This window comes from Macrosteles quadrilineatus, unplaced genomic scaffold (genome assembly GCF_028750875.1).
Source record: "Macrosteles quadrilineatus isolate MER2022 unplaced genomic scaffold, UCM_ALF_1.0 Scaffold_2__2_contigs__length_208266976, whole genome shotgun sequence".
In the NCBI taxonomy this organism is placed as follows: Eukaryota; Metazoa; Arthropoda; class Insecta; order Hemiptera; family Cicadellidae; genus Macrosteles; species Macrosteles quadrilineatus.
In genome coordinates, this window is record NW_026542595.1 from 118,363,491 (window position 1) to 118,388,302 (window position 24,812).

The following is a 24,812-nucleotide window of genomic DNA, read 5'->3' on the forward strand; positions in this document are numbered from 1 at the left end:
AGATGTTCTTGACTTTGCCAGGACCTCGAGGGGTGTTAACGATTTTTTCGTGAACACGAATGACAATCACAATTTTACCAAGACAGCAGACTAAAACAGGTTTTCCCAGTGCAATTTTAAAATTCCCACATAGTTCCAGATTCAACATGAATTTACGCAAACTTTAGTCCGTATGGTCACCCTTGTGGGGTCTCATACCGGGGGGCTCCTTGCCCATATCGATGGAGGCCCATGAATACACAAAATGGCAAAATAAAATGAACTCCCAAGAATGGTTTTGCATGATTAAACTTCTAAGATTCTTGCCAGGGGTGGTAAGGAGGGATAAGTGGGCTTCGGCCCATAACAAATTCAAAACTCATAAACCGTGATAAAAATTTGGTAAAATTCAAAATTTTGTTTGGAGTTTTGATACCAGGATTTATTGTTTTTACTAATGAGTATTAACATATGCAAGCTTGTGTTACGGCCCTGCCATAGTACGGTAATATTGTGGTAGAAACGGGAGGCCCTCCAACCGAACATGGCCGAGGAGGGCTTGCGGTAGAGAGAGGAGGTACTGTAGATAATTGTGTCTGGACCTCCTCTCTCTATCCTAGTTGTCCTTTATCCAAAATATACCTTAAACCTTTTTCCAACCCACTGGCCTGGTTTTCTTACTCTCTTCCCATCATCCCGCTGGTATCTATCAAGGCATCATCAGAGATGGTTTTTGAGCTGTATAGGACTATCCATGTAAGTATCTATACCCAAGGAATTCCTAAAATAGGGAGTAGAACCTTAGTGTAAGTAGATAATAGAGACTTTCAAAAGCCCAATTGGAATTTCCAGAAACACTTGAGATCATACATTTCTTTGCTCAATGAGATAAACCCATACAATTTTCGAAGTATCCAATCTGTGAGTGTAATACAATGTATAAGGGATGTCAGCAAATATGATTTGAAGTGAACATTTTTATCCATAGTTAATTAATTTCTTCTCACTACAAGAACTGTAAAAAGTAAAACTGTCCCTTTAGGATTTGGAAGAAAAGAGATTGGAATTTTTGTAGCCACAAATACAAAATTTTCACATGATTTGACGTTGAAATTAAATCTTGAATTGATGCTTCGGATTGACACATAATTTATACATATTTTAACCAGTTCTACTACAACAAATGATTTCATCCTTCATTCAACACAGGAAAATTAGAAGAAATTGCCGGTCAAATTAGGATACTACTTCTAACAATTCTTTGATACTGTTTTAGATCCCTCCGACTCTAGTGGGTGTCCACTTTTGCGAGAAGATGTAAGCATAGCATGCACAACTCCTACTTAAGTATGAACTTCCTTTGCGGAGATGTTGACATCAGCTGTCTTCTGTATAATTCGAAGGTAATTTTTTATATTTTTTCGTAAAATGAAATGTTTATTTGTCACACAGAACTTACATTATTGTGATAAATCACCAGTAAACATATGACTCGTCAGTTCCTTCTTTTTCTTTTTACAACTAAAATCAGTGACTTGTATGATTTTGATCGGACGGTGTTTTTGGTTTCTGGGGGTATCAAAACCAAAAAGTAAATCAGTCCTAGGACTAAGTTTTACCGTGAGACTACAGTAATAGCTATTCCCTATATGAGAAATTCTATAAAAACCTGGAGAAGGAAAAATAAATAGTTCAGTAAATGTGTTTGTCTACTTCAGACAAAAATAAAAATAAATTTGTAATTATGTGTGATACAAAAGCTAAACAAATAAAAAATGATTGGTGTTTTATTAAAATAACAAATAAATTTTACAATTATTTTTTCCCTTTCTTCTTTACTTTCCTTGATGATGTTTCTGTGGCTGGTTGAGGAGATACAGGTTGAGATGTTTTTGAAGTGGAAGTTTTCTGCAGCCGCTGTTTCTTGGCACTGAAGTTTGCGAGGATGGGATCGTAAGGGACAGGAGTTGTCAGGTATTTAGAAGCCAATTTGCAGCACGGCAACTCCACACAGAGATACAATGGAGTTGCCATTATTGTTGCAATTACCAAATCTCCGAACCATAGATAAACCTGGAATAAACCACGTGAACATAATTAGCCACACTTCAATGGTTATGAACATAGAGTTAAGGATTTCTAGGTTACAGGAAAATCAGTCTCGTAAAATTGTATGTTTTTTTATGATTTTTTCTCATATGATTTTACCAACATTAGCACCAAGTGCCAGAACATACCTAATGTATGTTTCTTACTCTAATTTTGAAGATTTATCTCTGAAGATAAATTGCTATTAATCAACCAAAAACACGTTTAGTGTTTAAAGAGAAAATAATATCCAGTAAATCTTGAAGTCTTCTTAAAAAATAAATTTATATCTGCAGTAAATGTATGTTTCTTACTCTAATTTTGAAGATAAATTGATATTAATCAACTAAAAACATGTTTAGTGTTAAAAGAGAAAATAATATCTAGTAAATCTTGAAGCCTTCTTGAAAAATAAGTTTATAACTGCAGTAAATAAAAACTAACATTTAATCAACAAAATTAATTCAATTAACTATTTGACTTGAATTAAAGTGTTTCTAAGTTATCAAACTCAAATGTCAATTTTTACATTCAAATCAGTAGTTAGTAATTACTAAAATATGTTCTTCTGTAGTGTTGGGAAAGCTTTTAGCTCAAGATACTGAATTAAGCATTCAAATGTAATATGGGTATTACCAAAACCACATATTTAGTTGTCACATCAGTTTGGTTTCATAAGGCTTTTGTTTTATAATGAAAATTGACATGAGTTACTTTAAAACAGTTCTTGTACTGAAAGACGCTCGCAAATAAAGGCATTTTTATTTATTTATTTTATTTGTATAAAATAACCAATTAGGTACCACATTGTGCCGTTAGCTCAATTTAACTTTATTTTATTTTCATAAACTTACTAATAACCTCATGAAAGGCCTAAAACTGTTATTACACGAGGATTTTACGTTTTTACGTATGTCCATTTTACGTCAGTGTGTGTATAAAGTCTTCAACTAATTTATAAAGGAAAACCAACATTTATGACTCATGTACTGACAATATTAAAACTTAAGCAAGTTTACCGTTACAATTTACACATATTTACAACTCTCATTACAATACTTACAATGGTGACTTGATCCACCTCCGCAGGTGCAGTTTGCCGAGCGTTTTGTGGTGTAAATATAAGTCCGAAGTTGACCAAGTAAACACCAAGAGCAAGCCGAGCCAGCGGTTGAAAGCCTCGCCAAGACAAGAAATCGTTAAGTATTTCTGAAAAATGTTTGATAAAATATTATTGTATTATATTCTGGAGGGGGGGGGGCCAAAAATTTGAAAATAAAAAGTTGGTGGTTATATTTGCATGCGATTGTGGTAAACTTCTGATAATCCCTCGCGGCCGTGTAGACACAGTATTCGTCTCCCGCAATTGTGGCAAAATGTTAAATATTTCCCGCGGTCCTTTTTGTATCAAATTTTACCATGATTGCGGAAAAATGCCGACCATTTCCCATGTAGACATAATTATCGTCTTCCATGATTTCGGCAATAAATTAAAGTATCCCGTGGTCATGTGGACCTTATGATCGTCTTGCACAATCACGGTATAATTCTGATCATCCCTTGTCACCGTGTAGACATAATTATTGTCCGATAGGACCAATCTTTGTACAAAGTGTCATATTTCAAAATTGTACCAACTTAAAATGGCAGCCATTTGAAACTATCTATCATGAATTTCTTAAAAACGTTTGGTTCTACTAAAAACATCCGGGAGTATACGTCTTAGGACACATTTAAAAATACTTCGATTGTAAAAATTTATTTATAAACAACTAAGTAAGATATTACAGTTTTTATGAGACCATGCGTTGCCTGACTAACAAACCTCGCCGAAACATCATAACATTTATAGTGATTCACAATCTTCCTGGTTTCTCCTTCTTTTCTCCTATTCATCAAAACCACTCTTTCCAACTCTTCCCATAGCTGTCACTTATTACCTCACTGTTCATATCATCATATTTTGTCATCCCAACTTCGGCTATCATCCAAACTGTGTTCAACTAAAGAATATATTACCAGAAGAATGTATGTGTATCAGTTAAAATCATGTAAAATTCTAACCTCCGTATCCTTGTGTGCACACTAGGATGATCCACGCAGCAATGGCCGCCACTTGGAACTTGCTGAAGGCGTTGTGGTAAACATCAAGCCAAGGAGTGTACTCGTAGTTTTGAGATAGGATTGTCTTTGTAGCCACATGAAGAAAGACCAGTGAAGCAAGGGAAAGCAACCATACCATCCATAGAACCACCTAAAATGTAAGTAATTTATCTTAATTTTTAGTGTGGTAGATTGCAGATGATAAAATAGATATATTAGTTAGGCTACTTAATGTCTTCCCAATCCGTGTTATTGTACTACATCCGTTTAGGAAATTACTCCACCATTGGGATTGAGGTGGTAATCTAAACAAGATTAATGTATTTACATTTTACACACTGAATTTATAAATTTTCATTGGCAGCCGCTCACCAGTTTTCCAGGACGTTTAATGTAAATTGTGTCTTGTCTTGTGTTGTATATGTTCAGTAAAACCCCTTTTATCTGACCATGGCGGGACCGGGCTATGGTCGAAACGGCCAAAAGGTCAGATATCGGGAGGAGCATAGCCTGCAGTCTCCGTGTCCTCGGTAATTGTCTCCCGCGACGGCAGCAACACCCGTCATCAGCGACAGTGGTGATTATCTGTCGCGATTACAGCAACATCTGCAATCGGCCTTTCTGGCGGTTCTGGCGCTCAGGGTGATCGGCTCAGACAAGAAACAAGTATACGGTTGGGCACTAGGTTGGATATCCTCAAGAGTTGGTTATGCCGAGGTCGGATATAAGGGATTTATACTGTATTATTTAATAATTGTTGTCGCAATGAAAATGAAGAAATTTAGAGTGAAATGTAAATACAATCACTAAGCACCCGCCGATGGAGTAGTCTCTGAAATGGCCTTGGTGGTGTAACATCTGGATTGTGAAGAAAGTAATTATCAATACATCTTATAGGCTATATTAAAAAACTTTTGCAAAACTTATGACAGCTAGCATGACCATACTACTGGACCAAATTACACGAGGGTTGTGCCAAAAGAAAGGTTATCGGTTCTATATGTGCAGGATTTATTTGTATTTTGAGAATTGATTTACACGCAGGTTGTACCAAAAGAAATGCTATGGTCCTATATGTGCAGGTTTTATTTGTATTTTGAGAATATTTATGTTAATTGGGTTGAAAATGGAAATTCAACTTTTCTTATGGAGATTTATTTAGCATGGGGCCAAATTTTAAGCTTACGGCAGCCACCCTGACCATACTACTGGACTGATTTACACGCGGGTTCTAAAAAAAAAAAAATGCTATGGTGGTGGTATGTGTAGGTTTTTTTTTTATTTTGAGAATATTTATGTTAATTGGGTCAAAAATGGAAATCCAACTTTTCTTATGAGGATTTAACATGGTGCTTATATTCTATATATTAACAGACAAGCATGTTTATTGAAAACCTTTTTCCTCAGCTCCTCTGAATTGCTGGCAAAATTTACGCATACTGTTAGAAAGATATTTACCTGTAGATGCACAGAATCCCTTTATAAATTAAAATATGCTAAAATATAAGCACAAAAAATTAATTTAAAATTAAAAAAAAAACATGGGCCTTATGGGTTGTCATGTTGGTAACGAAATAACAACAAATATAAACAGAAAATCAAAACAAATTGAAGAAATTCCAATCACATGTTTTATTTTACAGCGTGGGGTGAAAATTGAGAAGTTTGCACCTTACATACTTTTTGGTCGAGTTGACCACGTGGCGAGCTCTAGTCTACATTTAATTTTTTTTCTTACAAGTTTTCTTTACTCAATATTTTGAATTCAAGTTCCTAATTAATACATTAATAATTAGTTTAAATATGTTCCACAATTTCATTGTCTTTGAGCTGCCGAAATTATACAAGACTAGATTTTTTCATAACACTTTCATCATTTAAGATTAATGCCAACCAAATTTGTTCACTTTTTGATGTTCTGTTGTCTCAGCTGTCACTTTTGAAGTTTAACCAGTGGAGTTTTCAGATAGTTAACACAATACACATTTCATAAATTTACTCTATACAGATGATGAAATTTAATACATACAATAACAGACCAGTAGTAATATTTGAATACTGTAAATGTAACCATAGACCAACCAACACAAGTAGACTTCTCATCCCATTGTAAATTTTGAAGCTCGTTTTTCATGTCTAGTTCATGCCACACTGGGCGCTAGTGTTGACGAAATTTTGTTTCTATTATTTTAGGGTTAATTTTTTGATTTTTGCTTTACTGTTTGGTTATATAACTAGGGGACAAGTTATTGTTTATGATTAGATCGTATTATTTGGTTAAACGAGGTTTTAAATGGCTGTAATAACGGGAAACAAATTGTAAACAAAACACGACCTCTACATAAACCGTACAGAACTAACAATAAAATTGTCTTCAGCTGTTCCATTAGGATGAGAAATCTACTAAGGGAGTATGTTTTATCTGTGATGTAACCAAAATTAAACTGATTGCAACTTACTTTAGAGAGTTTAAGTCGTGTATTAGACCGTGATAAGCTGAAGAGAGAATATCCCAAACCCAAACCAAGAAAATAAGATGGGGCTCGAAGATGGGTTTGGAAATATGACCCCAAGAAAAATTCATTTTTCCTCTTGTACCTGTAAAATTTATCTAGCATAAAAACTTGTTTAAAGGTTTATTGAAATTTAAGGAACCATGTGATAAAAATAATTTTTCTCTAACTATGGAAACTATGAATCTTGTAACTCCAGCCATCTTAACTAGATAGCTTTCAGGAAAAGAAATTATGATGAAAATTTTTCTGTACTTACTATTTTGAACATCATAATCACGATTATAGATTTTTTAAATGGTTACATATTGTTCTTACAATAAGAAAATACTAAAAAAGTTTGGCATTGCGTATTCCTGGCACATACTGTGTGCCAGCTCAATTTTTGAGATTACTGTACAAAATAAAAGCCAGCTCAATTTTTGAGATTACTGTACAAAATAAAATATGCAGGATGCACATTCTGATTGCCACTCTAATTGACCCACTCCTATACTTTTTGGTTTCTGCAATCTGAGCTTAATGTTTTGTATAAAAAAACAAATGGTCGTGGTATAACGTATGGCTTTGATAAGTTTTTTTATTTATTATTGTACAGGAAAACATTTACTTACTTCATCCCAAAGTTACAAGCGTCAATCTCGTTTACGTAGGAAGTTGAGGCGTAAACCCCCAAACATCCGAGAGTGGCCAATGTAAGCAGTGATATGCCGAGTCGAGGCCTAAAGTAGAGAGGAATAAGAAGCAATGGAGCTAAGATGAACAAATGAAAGTCTGCGGCTAAATACCAACTCTCTCCTACACACTGAAACAGTTATAACAAATTGTTATTCAAAATATTATTAATGAAAATCGAGTGTAAATCAATTGAAAAAAAAATTAAAAAATGTATAAATTCTTGCTGACAGAACTTTTTCTTATTTGAATCGTAGTCATCCAATCAACAATCAAAAATAAAGGTGTCAAGGCTACTTGATATATCAAATTGTTTCAATTACTATTTGAATCTGTTTAAACTGACAACTTCTAAAATTGTTTTAAAGCAAGCAAAATAGTTTGTCACATTTTACCATTTACCTCTCAGAGTATTGAAAACACACAAACAAAATCTCTGGAAAATTCAAATCTTCACTCACAGCCACAACGGGGAAAATGTAGTTGGAGATGTGAAGTACACCGGTGATCCAGTTGTTTCGACAACACCAAGTTGTATAGTCCATGTACCGACCCCACATTGGTCCATTGGAAGAGTGAATCAGCAACGTGGCAGTATACAGCATCACCACAGCCAGAGTCGGGGTGTATCTGGACACAGGCGTTGTTGCAACAAATATTGCATTACAAAAAACTTAAATAAACGCAGTTTGGGCAGATGGACACACAATAAAATAATAGTACAGATTCCCAACTTTTATATTGAAATCAATCGTTAGTTTTGGTTAGGCTGTTAAAAGTGAAATCTCTATAGTACAGTAGAACTCCGATTATCCGAATCGATAGGGACCAGACCCCATTCGGATAATCAAAAATTTGGATAATCGGAGTTTTACCGGAATTCCGAGGATTTTAAAGAAAAATCCTCATTTTCGGTACTAAGTGAACTTTTAATTAATAATAATTTAAATCAGAACATTTTTACAGTCAACAATGCTCATAGTACAAGTGTTCTATACATGTTATTAAGTCAATAGTGTTCCATCAAAGTCCAAAATTGGCTAAATGTTTTTAATAACAATTCTTTGATATTTTGCAAAACTTATTACTGTAGCTTTACGTTTTTAAAATTGTTGAAATAAGCGATTCGGATAATTGGAGATTCGGTTAATTGGAGTTCGGATAATTGGAGTTCTACTGTATGTAAAGTGAGATCTCCAGTAATAAAAATATTTGATTTTAGTTCATAAATGTTTGACCTGTTTCATAACTGGCACCAAAGCAAGTGGTATCCAAGTTCGTGACCCAAGTTTATTTGACAAAGCTAAAATAAGATTTACAAGATAATGAGGCTGCTTTAGGTACTGTATCACTAGTTTTTACAAAAAAACTGTAAGGTTCAGAAGAGGACCCAAGGTTTTCCCAAGCAAATCTAGCAAGGAACTGATTTCATATCTACTTAATACTTCCCTCCAAAAAGAAGGGTTTGTAGGTTTTAGAAATTTTCCAGGTGTCACACCCCTAATCTGTGTAACCCGGCATTTATAAAATACTAGCTGTACCCGCGGGCTTTGCCCCGTTTAACTTCTTAATTTTCAAGATGAGCTCGTTCGCATGGCTCAATCACGTCCTGGTTAAATTTTGTTCGCTACGCTCACTCACCTTTAGGTTGGAGCTCGTTCGCTACGCTCACTCACCTTTTGGTTGCAAATTAGCTGCTGTCATAAATTAAAAAATAATAATAGTGCTGCACCCTGTTGGTAATCCTTGTAACTTTAATGTTATTGAACATCATAGAACAGAACCAACTTAATTAATTGAAACAGCTGTTAAGAAATTCCTTTTAAATATGAAAAATCATAAGGTTAACATGGGAAACTCCAGAGCCACTGGGGCGGAGCCCGAAAGCCCGATCAGAATAAAAACTACTTAGTTTTCCTATTTAATGCCCAAAGAATCGGTGTACCGAATTTCAGCCTCCTAGGTAAATGGGAAGTGGGAGAATTAGTGATGAGTGAGTGAGTGAGTCAGTCAGTCAGTCAGTGAGGGCTTTACCTTTTATATATTTAGATTCACTTTACGTTAGCCTACAATAAACTAGACGGGGAGTCAAAATTCAAAGGGCCTCTTAATCCGCTCGTAGAGGGGGATTGAGAAGGAACCTTGTCCAAGACAGATTCACACTTGTGAGCCAAAATACTCACCAATCCTGAGATAGCCTAAGAAATATAAACATCGAATAACAATTCATTTGTCCTCATTTACTGATATGCCTATGACTGTTTCAAATAACATACAAACTCGAACTACATACTTAAGAAGATATATTTTACTTCAAGATTACTATGAGATATTTTATTTTACTTGAGCTCACCTTAAATAACGTTTTCCGATTGATTGCAGGACGTCGAGTGGTTTTCCCTTATATCTGTCTCGGAAGAATCCATACGCTCTGACAGTTCCACCAATCATGAAGTAGATGTCGACTCCTCGAAGGAAGTTTTCACACAAGGTGACCATTACAGAGTCTAACGCCTAGGTAAATAAGATGTTATACAGGGTGTCCCGGAACTCTCTACCAATATTTTAGGGCATTGCTCCTGGGTAAGAAACATAACTAAATATGATATTTAAACTGTCCGGAAGTCCTTAGTTACTCACACAGCTGCCATTTTGTTTTTTTCAGTTATTTTTTTTTTTCTAAAGAACGGTTGAACATACGAAATGGAAACTTTGCACAAACATTTATGACAACTAGACAAAGCTACCAAAAAATAATCACGATTATTCAAGTTCATAAAACAAAATGGTGGTCATTTAAAATTTTTGTAAAATCAATGGTTTTGAGTTATTTAAGACAGAAAATTTTAAATGGCCACCATTTTGTTTTATGAATTTGAAAAATCGTCATAATTTTTTTGTTGGTTTGTCTAGTTGTCATAAATGTTTGTGCAAAGTTTCAATTTCATATGGTAACTATTCTTTAGAAAAAAAAAAAAAAATTGAAAAAAAAAAATGACGGCTGTGTGAGTAACTAAGGACTTCCGGACAATTTAAATATGCTATTTAGGTACGTTTCTTACCCAGGATCCATGTCCTAAAATATTGGTATAGAGTTCCGGGACACCCTAAGGATTTCAAATGTATCTATGTATCGTAAGAGTGTTTTAAGGTATCCAAAAATTGAAATCCATACACTGGTTGCACTGGCAGCTGGGATTTCCTTAAGGACGTGCCCTGAGTTATTACTCAAATATACTGAGGCACACAAAAATACTCTGAGCGTTGTCTCAAATTTCTGGCTAGTTTTTATTCAGTGGATAGACAATAGAACTTTTTGCTTTACATTTATGACCATCAGTATGAAATTACGGACATTTATTATTTCAGAGTATCTTTATTTGTAGAATTAAAAACACTCTAAATACTATTCAACAAAGAATTCAACATATAAATTACATGTACGAGAATAAGAGTTTAAAATGTTAAGAGTCAAGGACGTACGCAGAAATTGTAAATTTACACTTGAAAGCAAAGGTCACACTTGTAAAATTTTTTTATTAATTAAGTTAATTGAATTTTTTTAATCACTCAAAAGGATTCACTTTATAAAAATGCCCAAAAGTGTAAAAGTTTAAATTTTGTGAAAATATAACTTTACAATTAATTGTAAATAAAGTATTGACATTTCTTTTGAAACAGCCACACAACCTGAACGTGGTTGAAAAAAATGCTGGGTGTAGATTAGGTGTGGTTATTAGTGTAGCTTTATCACCAATATCAGCTGTTTCTTTACTCAGTTCCATTTATAAAGGACATTTTTCAGTTTCGAACCATCAGCTGACTTTTCACAGGATCAAACAATCAACCTTTTGATTGTTTGTCACACACTACAACCACTCATCTATGTAAAGCGTAACAAATATTACCTCATAGGTGGAAAAGACGGGCAAGGTGTTATTGAGCAGTGTAGCCGTGACTCGGTGGGTGAAAACAATCATTGCCGTTGACAACACTCTCATCCCATGTAGACAGGATATGTCGTCTGCAGCGTTACCGGCCTTAGTGTCTACCAGTTCCCTCCAATTGCGTACCAGAGAAAACGCTGCGACAATATCTGAAATACATTGAGATATTAGTGAAATTGAAATCAATACAGTGGAACCTGGGTAAAAATAGTCTTCAATGGAAAGTGATTTTAACATCCTTATCATATGTTATATAGTAAAAAATATGTCAATTTAGCAATATCATGAACAAAATGCTATGGGACAAAATGCTGCGTAGAATATATACGCTGAATATGAGTGTAGAATGAAGTGAATGAATCTTTTGTTGCTTTTTGTTACCTACTGACAAAGATCAACTGTTTCATTAGACAGAATCATTCATTTAAAGCCCAAATGATCAGCTGCCAAATGATGACAGCTGGGTCCAGTTTTAAACCATCAAAAAGGCTTTCCTCAGGATCAAACGGGAGACCTATTGATTGTTAGGCGAGCACTTTAACTCGGCAGCTAAATAACCAGCCAGTCTGTATAATAAGTTTAACTCAATTAATTGGAAACAATTATTTGGTGTCATTAGTTTTTGTTAAAATAAATAATCAAATGCCTCCCTCCTGCAATTAACATAGGCAATGATGCACACCTAAAAGAAGTGTTGATGTCTGATAGTTGTAACATTTTCTTACCTGATTTGTGTCCTGATGAGTACGTATCCTTGATCGTACTATACAGAACCACTGCCAAAATACTAAGAAAAACTGACCTGGGAAAAAATTGAATTGGAGTTATCAAAATGTAAATATAAAAAAATTACCGCTGTCATATAAAAACCAACTATATTGTCATCACAATATAAAAAAAAAATACTATTTTGAGAAAGAAGGTTGAATAACTTAGGCTACTCATAACTCTGTCCCACATGGCTATAAAACATTCAAGAAACTCCCAGGGTCATCTAATAGCAGTGGCGGCTCTAGGACCTTGTCTAGGGGGGGGCTCCGGGGGGTTTGGGGGGTGTGGAGCACCCCCCAACATAAGAGGGGGGTCCTTTTAAAATTTTAAAGCCGTTTGGTGACTTTCTAAAGCAATTTTAATGCCTAAAACTGTGTCCAATAATAGTCCAAAAACTCCCATTTCACCTGTTGTTTGTCATGCATGAGCAAATAGACATAAGTAGAATAAAGTAAAGTATATTTTTTAAATAGTTTTTACCAATTTATTTAATAGATCAGATTTATTATCCCAATAGAACTAGGCCTATATTAAATATGAATAGATATTGCAAAACATAACAATTAATCCTCTATTGTGGTTTCTATTTCATAATTCAACTTTTTAAACCTAGTTTTAATCCTACTGCTCAATTTCGGAATTTTGGGGGAGGGGTTTGACTCTCTAACCACCCTCCCTGCCTACGGCCTTGTAAAACGGGACTACACTGTATTGAAAATATAACTAACAATTGATAATTTAATATTAAAATACCCCCACCGCAGCAAACCTGCCGTCTAAGCGAATTTCCATTTGGCTGAATTGATTTTCAATCAATCTATTTAAATAACATTAGGTTTAACGAGTACCTAGGTTTGCTGCCACAAGAAAACTAAAAAAGTGTGTGTTTTAAGTAAAATAATTATTGCTTAGTAGAAAATGAATATATTTGCCAAGTTTGATCAAAAGATATCCATAAACAAGCAAACTACAACATTTTACAATATTCTCCATAAGAATAACATGGGAATTTTAAATTTACAATTTTTTTAGTTTTCTCCGTAACCAATAACCGTACAAAAACACTTTGATATACTGAATTGTTTGTTTTTTTAAGCTCTTTAAGAAGGTTTAGGTAAAAATTGGGAAATTTTGTGTTTTGAGGGTCAAAAGTGAGAAAAACCAATTTTTACCCCATAAAACCCCCCATAAAACCCTGTTCCCATGGTCCGATCATGCTGGATCGCGAACTCATTCAAGTTTATCCCGCCTTACACCTTCAAACCAAATTTCATCAAAATCGGATAAAAATTACTCAAGTTATCGTGTTCACGGACACATATATATATATATATATTATATATATATATATACATATATAAAAATTTGAACGAATGGTGTTTTTGGCCTCTGGGGACATCAAAATGAAAAAGTAAATCGGTCCCGGGCCTAAGTCTTACCATGAGACCTACGGTAATAGCTACTTCCCTATAGGGAAATTCGCTAAAATCCACGGCAATAATGAGTAGATAACCAAACGGTAAGGCCTGACAATGATTGAATTGTATAATTTAAACACCCACGGCAATAACGAATAGAAAACCAAACCATGAGGGTAAGGCTTGACTAATTGTATTTTATATTGAAACATCCACGGTAATATGAGTAGAAAACCATACCATGAGGATAAGGCCTAACTTTAATTGTACTGTTTGAATGTGAAATCCATCCTCCTTTCTTTCTGCCCGGCGAAGTGATCTATTACTTTTTCGTTGAAGTTTAAAGTTGACAACAGCTTTTTTTCGATAGAACACATAGCAAGCGCACTTAGTCTGTCTTGTTTCATGGTACTCCTGGTAAACGTTTTAATTCGTTTCAAAGTAGAGAAACAACGCTCACTTTCCGAAGTAGTCATAGGTATTGTGCTTATGATTTTTAATAGTTTGATTGACTCTGGAAGCACATCTTTGAGGTTGTTGTCATAGACAAAGTTGAGTAGTCTTAATGACCCTGTGGCCGTTGAAAAATCATCCCTATTGTAAATAACATTTAACTCCTGTTTCAATTCAGTTTTATTTAGGCTAAATAGTTCCGCAGCAGCGTGTAACTCTTTTTCGGGAAACTTGGTTTTAAACTCCCCAAACAAACTTGGCTGAAACAGTTTTGCCGCGGACAAATGATTTACAAACGTAAAACGGTCATCAATTCCCGACGTAATTATGTCACACACTTCCTTTGCGACAACGCGTTTTTGATCGTCGTATCTTCTCCGCTTTTTGCTCGATTCGGGTTCACTATCTCTCGGTTGATCTAACATGGTCGAGTTTCTTACGCGATCTACCACAGTTTTGAAATCGCCTACAAACTTAAACGCCTTGACGCAATCAATTGTTGTTTGCTGCAGTTGGTTGTACAGAATGTCACTGTGGGGCAGTATTTGATTGAAAAAGTCCAGCCAGAAAATAAAGTCTTCGTCTTTTAGAATACTTCTTAGGCCAACAGCTTTATTTATTGTGGCATAGTCATTGGTGTCATCGTCGAGTATGTAACTTAAACATTCCTCCAACTCTCTTTGATAATTAAAAATTGTGCTTACAATTCTGGATTTAAAATTCCACCGAGTACCTGAGCTTTTTGGAATACGACGTTTTACTATCTCATCGAGAACTGCAGTTCTCTTTGTTGACTGGGAAAAGAATGATGAAAACCCCTCGATATTACTGAAGAATATCTTAACCTGCTTATTTTGTGTAGCACTGCGTTCAATGATTAAGTTTAATTGATGTGCGTAACAGTGGACAAAATTTGCATTCTTATATTTAGATTTTACACGCGCTTGTACTCCCGTGTGTTGGCCACTCATTACGGAAGCCCCATCGTAGCTCTGGGCAATGACTTTATCAGGAGTTTTGTCGAGGTTTAATTGCTCTAATACTTCAAAAATTGTTTCGCTAACTGATTCTGCATCATGGCCTTTTGGTCTAATAAAAGTGATAAATCGCTCGTGAATCGTGCCATTCAGCTCGTACCTAATAACAAATACTAGTTGGGATAAAGTGGCACAGTCTGTTGTTTCGTCGGCTTCAATAGCAACATAGTCGGTTTGTGTCAATTCGTCACGAATCATTTGCAGACAAACGTAATATATTGAGTCCAATAACTCGTTCTGTATGGTTTTAGACAGACCCAAAAACACTCGGTTATTTGTTTGATTTATGTGCTGTTGCAATGTTACATCCAGCTCCGCCATAAGGTTAACCAAACCACGAAATATGCCAGGATTTTTTGAATTTTCGCGTTCATCATGTCCTCGTAATGCTAATTCAAACGCTCCACAAAATTTAATTGCATCAATTAGCTTACTTAGAATGTATCGATTTTTCGAAACATCTTCATTTTGTTTTTGTATTTTTAACCTATATGCATTGTCCAATTGGCATCTAATATCAACTTTACCTAAAACAGCATATTCTATTGACGCATTTATGTGTTTTTCACTTGTTTTGTGTTTCTTTACTTTTTCCAGTAGATGTTTAAGGTCTGAAATCCCGTCTACAGTCCATGCTCTATCTTGAACCCCCATGACCAAACAAGTGTAGCAGAAAAATGAATTTTTAATTGAACAACCACATAGCCAATCTGCATGATTGTACATATGTGGCGAAAATTTTCGTGTGAAGCTATTCTTATTCTTTGAACTGTTTTGAATTTGGTTTATGTTCATGAAAGGTCTAGGAGGTCCTAATTTTTTCAAAGAAATTCTGTGGTCAATATTTTTGATCCCTTCATTGATAATCAGGCTAACTTCATTAGTGACGTTAGCCGTCGACGACAACGAAATGCCGCCGTCCATTATTATTTAGATTTAGGCCTTCAACCCACGGCAAATTTACCCGTAATAACTTATTAAGACTAATAATAAGTAACTATAGCTAAAATTGTCCGAGTCACTTTACCTATGGTTAGTTTACTTCATTTTCGGGTTGATTAGGTTAGCCTATACTAAAACTACAGACGTAACTTATTGACTCAAAAATACCAACTAACTAACTCAATCAATTAAGTATAACTATTAATAATTTCTACTTAGCTCTTTCAATCTTCAACAAACTACCGCTGCCTTCCTTAGGCCTCCATCACTATCACTAAACACTATTGATCACAAAACAACAGGTCGTTTGGCACTAAACTATAACTGAACTGTGGTCATGGACATGGAAAGAAGTGAGGTTAGTTTATGTTTATGGTAGTGACAGTGTGGATGATGGCTCCAGCGCTGCCAACATGGTTCTTCCTATCCTAATCGTGTGTGATGCAGAATTATCCAGTTTAGGGTGGCTGCCCTGATTTATGGATGCGCGCGCAGCTTTGGACTCTGCCCCAGAGTCCCTATTGTAAAGCATTGGAATGACGTCACGGCACCCTCAGCGCTGTTAGGTGTTTCTACCATAACACTACATGCATTGAGTTTGGGACGGAGGTTGCCGCCATCCGCAATCCACATTATGAAAGCGACTATCGCAAAACAGTCATTACTGGATTCAAAATTTAAAACTATTTCATTTCATATTATTATAATATTGATTAAGTAGTCGTAAGTAATTGTAATTTAATTTTAATTACGACATATTATTTTTTTATTACATAAATAAAAAAAATATTGATTTCTGTATTGTTGGGAGGGCGGCGTCCGAGAGTCCTTATGGGCTAGCCGCTACTGTCTAATAGTTATTTACGTGTTCCAGCAAAACTGTTCAATGTTGGCTCCAACCTTCTCCATAACTGCCTAAATCTGGTCCCATCATCTCCTGTTTTGGTCTCCCACAAGGTCGCCTTCCTTCAGGATTACATTTGGTTATCTATATATTTAATACGCTAGGCATATTTTTGTCACAAGTGTTTTGGAGTGGTGGTGCTACCCATCACCATGCCTAAGGTGTCGTTAGAAAGGTCTTAGCATGTAGTTTTGCAATCAAACAAAAAAAAACTTTGGAATTCCATCAAGGCTCTGCTTTAGTGGCCTTTGTTCCCATATTATTCTTAGGGAGAAAATGTTTGTTTAGATTTGAACAGATGAATACTTTTAAATCGACACTAATATTTGAAACAGCTGGTTATACTAAAATTGGAGACATGTGCTATAAGGTTTATTACATCAGAAGGAGACTGGAACAAGATTGGGAGATGGGCCATTTTCGAATGCAGTTTGTCACAGGCATCGATCTCTATCTCTCAATGGTCACAGGACATGGAAAATTTAAAGGCCAATTTGTGGAGATTTAACTTGGTGGAAGAGGAAGATGAAGTATGCATCTGCGCAAAAAAATATCATTTATTGATGAATTGTCCACTTCAGGAGGCAAATAGGAGAGAACAGGAAGAAGTCTTGTATAGGAAAGGAGATGAGAAAATAGACCTTGATGAGAGACAAGGAAACAAATGAGATGTTTAGGAAAGTAGCTAGGTAAGTAGGAAGAACCAAGGGTGCATACAGACACACAGGCTTTTAAATTGGAAAAAATAAACAAACAAAGAAAAGGAATTAAAACTTCCCTATGAAGGAGAGAGGAAAGGTTAGAGCTAATCCCAATGATCAGCCAGGGTGGTAGGGGGAATTGTTATCCATGCTGTTAGGGTTTTGGACAGATAGTGTGTCTGGACAAGGATTGAAGGTGGCCGAAGCCTAAGAAGAAAGAAGATTTTTCACGGGGAATCGGCCTTTTACCATCTCCACCTTTAACAACAAAACCAAGAAACCAGAAAACGCCAAATAAAAAAAATCTACATTAATCCTTCTCCTATCTTTAGATTGTGCACGATTACGTGCGCAAGGTTCACTAGTTTTCTTTAATGAAGATTCTTCTTCCCTGCTAATTTTGTTACTGTTTACCTCCCAGACAGCACACTTTATCCCAGGGACATCCCATAGTAGTCCCATATGTCCTGAGAATGTCTCGGGATATGTGCGCTATCCTCAGGATATCCCGCAAAATCCCGGGACGAGTACGAAATCCACAGGATATCCTACAATATACCATAATGTCCCGGGATTTGTAAGTTAACCTCAGGATATCCTGTAAAGTCCCGGGATATGTACGAATGCCATAGGATATCCCAGAATGTCCCATGACATCCCGGGACATGTACAAAATCCACTGGATATCCTGTAATGTACCGTAATGTCCCGGGAACAAACTGAAGAAAAAAAATACTACCACTGATGAAATGTACAGTATATCTAAATTTAAATGTTCAACAAGGCCAATATATAATAATTTGTTTTTTTCACTGGTGCTTTCAGAAACTTGGTTTCCATCTTCAGGCTGTGTTTACACTAGTACAAAAAGTAAATATTTACTTAACACGTTCGCTGCTGAGCGCTAGATGCCGGGACGGCGCCAGTTGCTGAACTAACGCTCGGCCGCTGCGTGACATTGCCACCGATACACTGAATTACATTAAAAACAACAGTAGTTATACTGGATGGCAATGTTCTGCAATAAAACTGGCTTTGGATATAGTACTAAGTGATTCTGATAGATAGCAGCACTACCCAGGTTACAGTCGTTAAAGTAGTGTCGCTATCTAGCAGGAAAGAGGTAAAACAAAACCCTGTTCCAAACGACCCTGGTGGTGATTTGGGAAACTATATTTTTTATTGTCAGAAAAGTACGTCCCCACGAGCTGCAAAGAAATATAGAACGCTTGTGACGTGCTGGCTTATCCATAGCAACGTTAAACAACAATGAACGGTGACGTTCTGGAACGTTCTTAGCTCCTGGCGCCGTGGCCCGGCTGACGTTCCGGAACGTCCGTAGCAGCGAACGTGTTAATAAATTAATTTTAAACAAAGTTAAAACAGATGATTTAAAGGATATTGGAAAAATAAAAAAATAATATTAGAAAAATTAATCTTTTGAATTTTGGATATGTTACAGTGTTGTTCTTGATGTAATTATTTTCAGTAATTCCGAATTTATAATTGGGCCGTCTTCATTATTTAACAAATAATTTTGGTCTGTTTTTTTTTCTAAAAATAAGATTCCCACGCATTAAGATGTTGAGGTTATATAATTTATTTTAAAAGTTTAAGGTTTCCCAGATTGAAAATATGTCTTGTTAATACTATGGCTAGCAAGGGTTGACTTTACTTTACTGACATATTACTACCACTGAGTTCAGGAAAACTAGAGTTCTATCATAGTTGTGTGAAATGTGAATTTAATTATAACTTTAAATTAATAAAACAACAAAAAACTAATTTTAATCATATAACAATCAATTATTACAGTGCTAATCTAATGGTGATTAAATCATCTATATTTCAAATACCAGTATCCTCTCCAACTACCAGAAAAACAATTCAACTACTTGAGGTCTAAACAGATTAACAGAACCATCGCCTATACTGTAGTATCAAAAATATTTTAAGTATTGCGACCATTGCAACTGTCGGCTACTCTTTAACCACTTGAAAACACCCACAATCAACAAGCGCAGATAGCTCAGGAGGTAAGGTAAGAGGCTCACAAGGCGAAGGTACCAGGTTCGAAACCCGTCTGGGCCAAAAACTTTTTTCTCGTTTTTTTCTTCAAAATTTGTGTTTATTAACTATTTAATCAATTTACTAAACTTATAATTAAGCTTTTCATACTAAATCTATATTATTTTGTGTTTTTTATGTTCAGGCCCAGACCACACTTTATCCCAGGGACATCCCATAGTAGTCCCATATGTCCTGAGAATGTCCTGAGGACTACCCTGGGATGACCTCGGATGTCCCATGGATATGCGTGTGAGCTTATCCGTAGGACATCCCCGGGCGGGGACATTAGGCATTCCTGTGGATATCCTGTGATATCCCAAGTTGACCATAGGACCACTATGGGATATCTTGCATATCCTGTCGCAATATCCGTGGGATGTCCTGAGGAGAAAGTGTGCTGTCTGGGCCTCACTAACAAAGTCTACACTATTGTATAGAGCCCTAATCTCTCTGTTATGTGAACGTTTTCGTCATTATACTCATTATGCTTATGGACACATATTTATATGCAGGTATTTGAACAAAAAGGGACTTTAGCTTCAAGAGAAGTAAAATGTAGTCTATCTTTACCTTTTTCGTAGGTCTAACAGTCTAACCACAAATACCTCACTAATAGCTGCTCCCTACATTTCAGTGATATTTATCACTTACATGGCAACGTAGTCCATTACTCTGTAGGGCATTGGCTGGATAGTAGAGCAACTGTTATCGTACATAACAGAGGAGGCGTTAATGGACGCTAGGACACGGTCCATATGGACTTGGACGTCTCGGGCAGAGCAGCTGGACGGAACACACACAGAGAACGCCAAGTCCAGCAACAGGAACCATCTCTCTAGGCCCATCTCTGGGGGCGCGTCCGACAACTGGGGAACAAACATTGGAACTATCTCATACCTTTGATTATGGATAAATCTAGACATTCTATTCCAAAAATGTTACCTTTCACTGTTACTGAGTCATAAAAATAGTTTTTTTTTTAAGTTAGAAAAAACTTACATCAACATTTAGCAGGTTGTGCAGTTCTGGCGGAAGTATTCCCCTGGTTTCCACCAGGCAATGTTGTCCAGTGAACATTCCGTTTGGTCCAACATTCTGGATACACTCATAGTAGTTACCGAGATCTATCAAACTTCCATCTAGAAGTCCGCTGGGGAGTTTAGTGGATGCGTCAAGCACTGTAAATGAATGATTACAAAGATTTTCGGAATAAATTATTGAATATTGGCATTTGGAAAATGACCGTGTCGTAAAACTGATGAAAATATTGGCCGATGCTGTGAATGTGTTGCAGCAATCTATGTTGGGACAGTTTACAATATATTCAGTTCAATTTTATTTTGTCCCGAAGGGATTGCTCCAACGCATTCAAAACTACAGCCTAATATGCTGTCCAGTGGTGTATTCATAAAATGTCCAGTGCGGGAACACTCACTATTGTCCAAAAACTGACTGACATAGAAGATTTAATGGAAGATTCTTGGAAAAGGCAGAATGGGAATGAGTTAAAATAGGTACGACCCTCAAAAATAAAATTTAAAAATCATAGCATTGGTGCTGTTTGTTATCGGACTATCAACATTTTCTGCAGCTTGTTCAAAAAAGTTTGTAAAACCACATTTTTGTAAGCTACAGCTTAGAAAAGAGTTGACTAATTTTTCTATTCTATGAAACCTCGGAAGAAGTTTTAGAGTAGGATATATCAGTGCTGCTAAGCTACATTTTATCAAGTTTTTTATGAGTTTTTGGAGAATACTTGTGTCAGAAAACTAGATGAAATCCCTTTTTCAAAATCACCCTACTTAGCCACATGGCTTTTTGTAAACGTAAACATTTGGGAATCTTACTTTATCCGGGGAAAGTAGAATTATACAATTCCCTTAGTCCTGAATCGATTCACATCCCTCCATCCCCACCAACTGTGTAATTTTTTTAAACCTGGACTATAATATTAGTGAAACGGTCAGTAATAAAGATTCCTTTGCTCATTTTCGTCTTAAAATTCACCTTGGTGAGTAAGCGTCGTAGACATTTTTTCTAATCTAACTTGACGATATTGATTACACCAAACATACTCACTACGTAGGGCCCAAGTCTCTCCCTCGACGATGGAGTCGACCACCAGCTGACTGTCCTGTCTACATCGCTCGGTCTCGGCATAGACAGGCACTCTTTGTTGTACAAATTCCTTCAGTACCCTCTGGAACTGAGTTTCCGGCAAAGGTAACACCAACTGTCGAACATCCCTGGCTCTCTCCCGCAGTTCTGGCTCTAGGCGGTTCACCACTTCTAAAACTGCCGAATTGAGAAATTTAAAAACTGATAAAAATTCTTCTCTTACCGAATGAATACAAGCAAGTCTTTCAACCCTTGTACCTATATAGTTTTTTGTTAAGTTCTATCTATTTTTGGAGGTTTTAATCGTTTAAGATATAACACCCTTTGTTTTTGAACAAGTTATGTTGTTGTTGAACAATTATTTGTTCTTCAATACTTCAATAAAATGTTTATTGACATTTCAAATTGCCTGTGTTTGCTCTTATTTCAATTATTATTTACTTACCAGTTTCTCTCGCTTCAGACAACTGTACGATCGATAACTGCAAACAAAATATATAAATCAGGATCCAACCAATTCAAAAAGATTTTGGAGAAAAAAAGTGGTATATTTTAAATGCTTTTGAAAGGGAAATTCAAATTTATAAAGCTAAAAAATGTTAAGCGTTTTATTTAATGTGGGGAGAGTAATTTTCTCAACCTCTCTAGGAAATACTAATTTGCCACCCTGAGTATAATTTAATGCGCGTGTCCTTGAGTTTCCGTTACAGTAGCTACAAATGTCCAATATAATTACATAAATATTTATTTCTTTCAGAATTGGTGGCCTCACTATTAAAATTTACAGATGTTCGTCCAATTTTAAAATGAAATGAGAGAATTAGTTTCTGAATTAAAAACTAATTTATTTATGTTGATAACTAAGCTAGGTTGATCTTAAACAATACCCCCGCCGCAGCAAACCTGCAGACTAAGCGAATTTCAACTTGTCTGATTACATTCTTAAAAAATAAAACAATTTTTCATTATAAAAAAATTATTGATACTGTTAAAATACTCACAGTAATAAAAAACATAACACTTACTATTGTGATTAGAAGAACGTAAGAAACAACCATAGACCAAATGTCCTGTTTCATTTTAAATAAAATACTACACAATTTCTTGTAGTTTTATCAATAACACTCTTAATCAATAAAAAAAGTATGTATACTTAAAAGGTATCACAGTTCACTTGGGCTGATGGATTTGTTCTTCATTTTGATAATGTAACTGATACAAACAATTTCAATTTTTTCCTGCATTCATAAGAATAGTAGTTTAAAACCTTCTCGCAGTATTTTAATTTTATCACAACAACATTATTGAGACGAATATAAAACTAAAAACAAATATAAAATTAAATGTAAACAAATTATAATCCAACTGTCATTTTAAAAGCGAAAAAGTTTTACAGACTAAACGAAACAATCTAACAATACTGTTCTTTGCCGACTGCATTTACAATGAGTTGTGACTGTATTTACTGATATTATCAGTTTGTTATCTTCGATAACATGACTGGGCTGACAAACTCCATGAGTATTTACGAGAGCATTACTTAATTGTTTTGCTCAGTGGTGAAGTCGAAAATTTTCGAGTGTGGGAATCATCTCTAGTGTTTTGGAAAAACCCAGGTTAAATATATAGGATTTTTGAAAAACATCAAGTTGGAATGCCATTCTCATGTGTTCCACCCCACTACACCTCTGGTTTTAATGATCAAAAGGTTTCCTACACTGATTTCTGTAGAGGGAATCAAAATAAAATCTTAACAAAAGACTGTAAAGTGAAGGTCGTAATAATTGCCCGAATAGCTGAGTGGTTATAGTGCTCGCATTCAAATCTGTAAGATGCATCCTTAGATTCAAAGCAAGATCTATTCTGGATCCGGATACAATTTTTAATTTGGTTTTTAATTAATGATGCTATCTAACATCAGGTCAATGTTTCATATTAAGACAAGAATTTGAATCGCTCTTTAAAAAAAAAAAAAACTAAATGCCAATGTCATAGATGAAAACAAATAAAATTATGGTTGTATGAACCTCTCAGGGTGTACTACTTTTAACATGATGCTTTCTTCATAAGTTTTGGTTACTATGATAGTTGATATAACATAACAGTTATTTTTAGTTCCCAATAAGTTGCCCTTTCAGTTTTAGCACAATTAAAAAAATTATGTAAAAGAGAAAGAACGGAATTTTTCTGCAGCCACTCTGCAGGTGGTTTAGTTGAACTAAACTTTTTTTATTACAAAATTGAGTACAATTTTAACATAGGAATTAAATGTCAACTTTACATACTGATATTGTATCTATGGTCAAAGAGTACAAAAAAAACAGATTGCCTATAAACAAGTAAATTAATACTTTATGTAGGCTATTAATTTACTTGTTTATAGGCAATCTGTTTTTTTTGTATAGGAGAATCAGTTTTTTGACTCCTTATTACTGCAAAGAAATTGATGTGTAAAGTACTGTAGAAGTAGTTATCACAGATTCATATCAGAGTAAATAAAGAAGTTTCACGTTTATTTTCAGGTCTCCAGTTCCCCTTTGGTAATTGAATGTTTTAGACTACCTATAATTAAATTGTTCTAAAGCTAAAACGAATTAATTGATGCAATTTTATTATGGTCTAAAGTATCTTTTAGTGATAGCTATTTTAACAATGTGAGAAAGTTAGGAAGGAAACCCCGGTTGTGTTGGTTAAACAGGTGTCAGATAAAATGGTGATTTTATTTTATCCTCTAGCTCTCATGGTAAGTGTTTTTATTTGTAAGAATTACATTTTAATCACCTTTTAGTTTATTCTCTAGATATTCCGGATTTTGTCCTGAAAAGAATGATTAAGTAATTATTTAAAATGGTATTTATTTCAGAAACGTATTGTGACTTTAGTAAAATCATAAAATACCCGTTATATTTATGTAAGCATACGGTATATAGATTGATTAAACTTTTTATCTGAATGGCTTTTAGAACTATACTTAATAAAAATGTGAAATCGTTTGTATTTCTATTTCCTCAACTACATCCAGTGGTGTAGTCACAAATTTTCCAGTGTGGGAACTCTAACCAGGGTTGAGAAAAATACGGGTCGCTTATTTAT

General features: G+C 35.2%; 2 protein-coding genes across 6 annotated transcripts in view; one reads left to right on the forward strand and one right to left on the reverse strand.

Moving 5' to 3' along the window:
- The window catches only part of LOC128985849 (nose resistant to fluoxetine protein 6-like), a 36,904-nt gene that overhangs the window by 886 nt on the left and 11,206 nt on the right, over positions 1-24,812 (forward strand). For 2 of the 5 annotated variants that reach the window (XM_054405784.1, XM_054405789.1), the window contains exons 2-5: positions 1,256-1,382; positions 3,157-3,265; positions 4,157-4,328; positions 9,741-9,849. In XM_054405784.1, coding sequence (XP_054261759.1) covers positions 9,817-9,849 — 33 coding nt within the window. In that variant the 5' untranslated portion in view covers positions 1,256-1,382; positions 3,157-3,265; positions 4,157-4,328; positions 9,741-9,816. Of the gene's footprint in view, positions 1-1,255; positions 1,383-3,126; positions 3,266-4,156; positions 4,329-9,740; positions 9,850-24,335; positions 24,463-24,812 lie in introns of those variants that run through there. The other 3 variants (XM_054405786.1, XM_054405785.1, XM_054405788.1) reach the window with 3 other exon arrangements.
- LOC128985848 (O-acyltransferase like protein-like) lies at positions 1,749-23,058 on the reverse strand. Its single transcript, XM_054405783.1, has 14 exons — positions 22,745-23,058; positions 22,165-22,201; positions 21,681-21,896; positions 20,601-20,779; positions 20,253-20,467; positions 12,031-12,107; positions 11,267-11,454; positions 9,712-9,872; positions 7,820-7,988; positions 7,298-7,488; positions 6,630-6,768; positions 4,132-4,321; positions 3,131-3,276; positions 1,749-2,052 (listed from the first exon to the last, which is right to left on the reverse strand). The coding sequence occupies exons 1-14, from the start codon at positions 22,796-22,798 to the stop codon at positions 1,795-1,797; spliced, it is 2,220 nt and encodes a 739-aa protein (XP_054261758.1). The 5' UTR covers positions 22,799-23,058; the 3' UTR covers positions 1,749-1,794.

Coding starts and splice junctions, on each gene's coding strand:
- LOC128985848 (XM_054405783.1), bottom strand. CDS start 22,798: ATGAAACAGGACATTTGGTCTATGGTTGTTTCTTACGTTCTTCTAATC. Junction 3,277..4,131: donor GTGCACACAAGGATACGGAG/GTTAGAATTTTA, acceptor AACATTTTTCAG/AAATACTTAACGATTTCTTG. Junction 2,053..3,130: donor AGGTGGATCAAGTCACCATT/GTAAGTATTGTA, acceptor GGTTTATTCCAG/GTTTATCTATGGTTCGGAGA.